A 4123-nucleotide genomic window follows, 5' to 3' on the forward strand; every position below is an offset into this window, starting at 1 on the left:
GAAAGCTGCAAGAGCCCTGGCTGTTTTTTTTTGTCCAGCCGGAACACCCCCGGTGCTGTGGGCTGGTCCAGTCTTACTTCTAGCTCCTTCCATTGGCAGCTGCTGCTGCAAACTATGTCCCCAGTCCTCCATCCTAGCTGTTGCCTGGTCCACCTTTCATCAGAGACCATTTCTAGATGGTTTTAGGTGAGGTAGGGGTTGCTATGTGTTTGTAAAGTGCCTGTATCCCATTGTTCTATTGTTTGTGTCTGCCTTGGGATCAACCTATTATGGGATGTATATGTCTATGTTGATCAGCTGTGGGGGGATTTCTCCAGCAGCCCTTCCCAAAGACGGCCTACTATTGGAAACCTAAATATACCTGCGCCATGCTACTGGTGGAGGTAAAGTTCTCTGAGTGTATATCTCTGTGTGCCTTTGTTAAAATAAACAGTTCTTATTCTGGTGTACTCCATGACTGGTGTTGCCTGGTTCTTGGGGTAACTAAAGCCAGACGTGCGGTTCCAGAACTTGGGAAGCAGTTTCTTGGTGGAGATAGCCAACAGGGTGCCCGGAGTCCCTCACAGGAGGTGTCTGCTAGCCGCCGGGACCACACAAAGTGGCACAGCTCTATTGGCACTATTGCACGCAAATACAGTATGTGGCCCCTTGGCACCAATGCCTGGCGACCAAGAGGCCGCATATTTGTGTGCGCTCGGCACCAACAGGTTAAGTTGTAGAAAAATGTGAATTGTATTTTATTTATATGCTTTTTCTATGGTTTTTATAAACATGAAATTGTAAAAGAAAATTTAATTAAGGGAAAGCTTTATGCAAGTTTTTGATTTTTATAGTGTTATGAATTTCCGAGTAAGATATCAGATTACATATACATAACGTTTTACTACAATGAGAAATCAGTCAATACTAAATGAATTATTTCTCTCTGGATTGTCTGATCTTCCGATTCTTCAGCTCCCTCTCTTTCTCTTCTTCTTTCTCATCTACCTTATGACAATAATCTGGAATCTGCTGACCATTGTCCTCATAGTCACCGACTCTCACCTCCATAGTCCTATGTATTTCTTCCTTGGGAATCTGGCCGGTTTGGACATCTGTTATTCTTCAGTAACCGTCCCAAGAATGTTATTTGACCTTCACACCAAGACAAGAAAAATTTCCATAAATGCTTGTATAACCCAACTATTCTTCTTTATGTTCTTTGCTGGTTGTGAAGATTGGCTGTTGGCTGTCATGTCCTATGATCGATATACGGCTATTTGTCAGCCATTACATTACACACAGATCATGAGTTGGAAAGTGTGTGTACAGTTGGTGTCCATTGGATGTTGTCTCAACTTTGCCCATTCTTTGGTTCATACACTTTATGCTTTCAAATTAACATTTTGCGGATCAGATATTATAGAAAGCTTCTTCTGTGACCTTCCACAGTTGTTTCATATTTCCTGCAGTGACATCTTCATCAATAGTCTGCTCATCTTCCTCTTGGGTGGCATCCTTGGAGGTGGATCTCTAATAATGATCATCCTGTCCTATGTCTATATATTCACAACTGTTCTTAAAATCCAAGCTAAGGGCAATAGAAGTAAAGTTTTCTCTACTTGTAACTCTCACCTGACATTGTTGTTTATGTATTATGGCTCTGCAATGTTCAGTTATTTTTGGCAAAGTGCTGGTCATCATTTTTTTGGTGACAAAGTGCTGTCCATCTTTTACGCTGTGTTTCTTCCTCTCCTCAATCCTCTCATTTACAGTCTGAGGAACCAGGATTTTAGAACAGCATTTCAATGTTGTTTTAGGAAGATTTTCCCACAAAAATAGAGATAGAGAAAGACACAAAATACCTTCCTATGACCTATACAAGAAATCCTTTGAACAGCTATTCATTTTAATGTGCATCTCTAACTTTTTTCATTTAAATAGAGTAGGGATTCATTTAACCCTTTCGCTCAGAGGCGTATCTACTGCAAGGCAAACAAGGTGTTTGCCTTGGGTGACATTTTTCAGGGAGGAGGCGCCGCCCCCAGGCAGAAGGGACACTACAAGCAGTGGCGTCAATGTGGGGGGTCCGAACAGCACCTGGGTGACACTCGCCAGACCTCTCTCCCCTCTTTCTCTCACTCCCCTCTCTCTCTCTCTCACTCCCCCCTCTCACTCCTTCTCTCCCCCTTTCTCTCTCACCCCCTCTCTCCCCTCTTTCTCTCACTCCCCCCTCTCTCTCTCACTCCCCCATCTCACTCCTTCTCTCCCCCTTTCTCTCTCACCCCCTCTCTCCCCTCTTTCTCTCACTCCCCTCTCTCTCTCTCTCTCTCTCTCACTCCCCCCTCTCACTCCTTCTCTCCCCCTTTCTCTCTCCCCCCTCTCTCTCACCTCCTTCCTCTTCTCCCCTATATCTCTCATGCCCCCCCTCTCTCTCCCTCCACCTTAGAAGATGTGAAGTCTAAAAAAGGAAGGGGTGGAGTTTAAAAACAAAGGGGTGGGACAAATTTATATTGGGGGAACCCAAATTTTAGTCTTGACAAGGGCAGCATAAATCCAAATTACACCACAGCTTTCATTGTTAAGCCCTGCACTACACTTTTAAACTCTTGCAAATTTTTCCATTATTTTTTTATTTTTCCCTTAGCCCTTGTACACACGGTCGGACATTCCGACGGAAAATGTCCGATCGGACCGTGTTGTTGGATAATCCGACCGTGTGGGGGCTCCATCGGACTGTTTCCATCGGAATATCCGACCGACAAAGTTTTAGCCCTTGTACACACGGGTCGGACATTCCGACAACAAAATCCTTCGGATTTTGTCCGACAGATTTTGTCCGAAACTGGGGTTGCATACACACGGTCGGACAAAGTTGTCGGAAAATCCGATCGTTCGTAACGTAATGACGTTATTTCGTTACGACGGGACTACGTTCAGGCTAGTAGCCAATGGCTTTGGTCTAGGAATTTGATCTGAGCATGCGTGGCACTTTGTCCGATCGGAATTCTCTACAAACGATCGGACAATGTTGTCGGAAAATTTTATAGCCCAGCTCTAAAACTTTGTCGGTCGGATATTCCGATAGAAACAGTCCGATGGAGCCCACACACTGTCGGATTATCCGACAACGCGGTCCGATCGGACATTTTCCGTCGGAATGTCCGACCGTGTGTACAAGGGCTAACAGATTTCAGAGTTTGTGGAAGACCCCCCCAAATAATACATTTTCTGAAAGCATAGAACTAGTAGAATAAAAAAGAAAGTGCTACTGATTTTTTTTTATGTCCCTTGATATTTGTGCAAATGTTTATCAAAACAATATTTTCACTACAAATACAAAAAAATCCTTATTTGCTGATATAAACACAGCAAAACTTACAAAATTCCTGCTAAATTCTTACTAAATATGAAAAAACGAAACTGTATTGATTTAATAAATAACAAACCACTTGTACATTTTAAAGGACACCTTTTCAGTGAAATGGTGAAAACTAATGGTGTGCAAAACTCTAAATAAACAAAATTGACTTTAAAAATCTATGGTTATCATTTGCAAAATGTTAGCATTTGTAAAAGACCCCCCAACCATACATTTCTGAAAGAATATGACCAGTAGAATAAAGTGCTACTTTTTTTTTTGGGCCCCGTAATAGTTGCGCAAAAGTCTATTTTTATAAAAAAAAAACACTAAAATCATTATTAGTGCACACAAACGTAACATAACAAACATAACAAGCTTACACAATTCCTGCTAAACTGCTACTAAGGCCTCATTCATATGGGACGTACTAAACTGTATGCCCATGGAGGGCTGTGTTTACCTGCACAGGGCCGCCCAGGTGTTCAATGCATCCCTGTGCAAACAGTCCCATTCATGTCAATTGGGATGAAGCGGCTGCACAGAGACAGCTGTTTCTCCAAATCTAACACCTGTGTGGGTTTGGGTGTGGATGCACGGCCAAACACAGACAGGTTGAGCTCAGGTAGTAAGAAGAGCCGGCAACACTGTAATCCTTGAAGTGTCGTTTATTGGTACATCAGAGTGACAGTAAAACAATATACTGACGCGCTTCGGCAAAAGCCTCAGGCCGCGTACACACGCGGGGACTGTTCGCTCAACTTTGTCCGCTGAACAGTATTT

General features: G+C 43.1%; 1 protein-coding gene across 1 annotated transcript; it reads left to right on the forward strand.

Moving 5' to 3' along the window:
• The first annotated feature begins 837 nt into the window (after window positions 1–837).
• Window positions 838–2032, forward strand: LOC143925346 (olfactory receptor 5AR1-like). Its single transcript, XM_077449920.1, has one exon. It carries the CDS (start codon window positions 889–891, stop codon window positions 1819–1821), a length of 933 nt encoding a protein of 310 aa, XP_077306046.1. The 5' UTR covers window positions 838–888; the 3' UTR covers window positions 1822–2032.
• The last annotated feature ends 2091 nt before the right edge of the window (window positions 2033–4123 follow it).

This window comes from Lithobates pipiens, unplaced genomic scaffold, assembly GCF_037356315.1.
Source record: "Lithobates pipiens isolate NorthernLeopardFrog02 unplaced genomic scaffold, aLitPip1_a1.2 Scaffold_22, whole genome shotgun sequence".
Classification (NCBI taxonomy): Eukaryota; Metazoa; Chordata; class Amphibia; order Anura; family Ranidae; genus Lithobates; species Lithobates pipiens.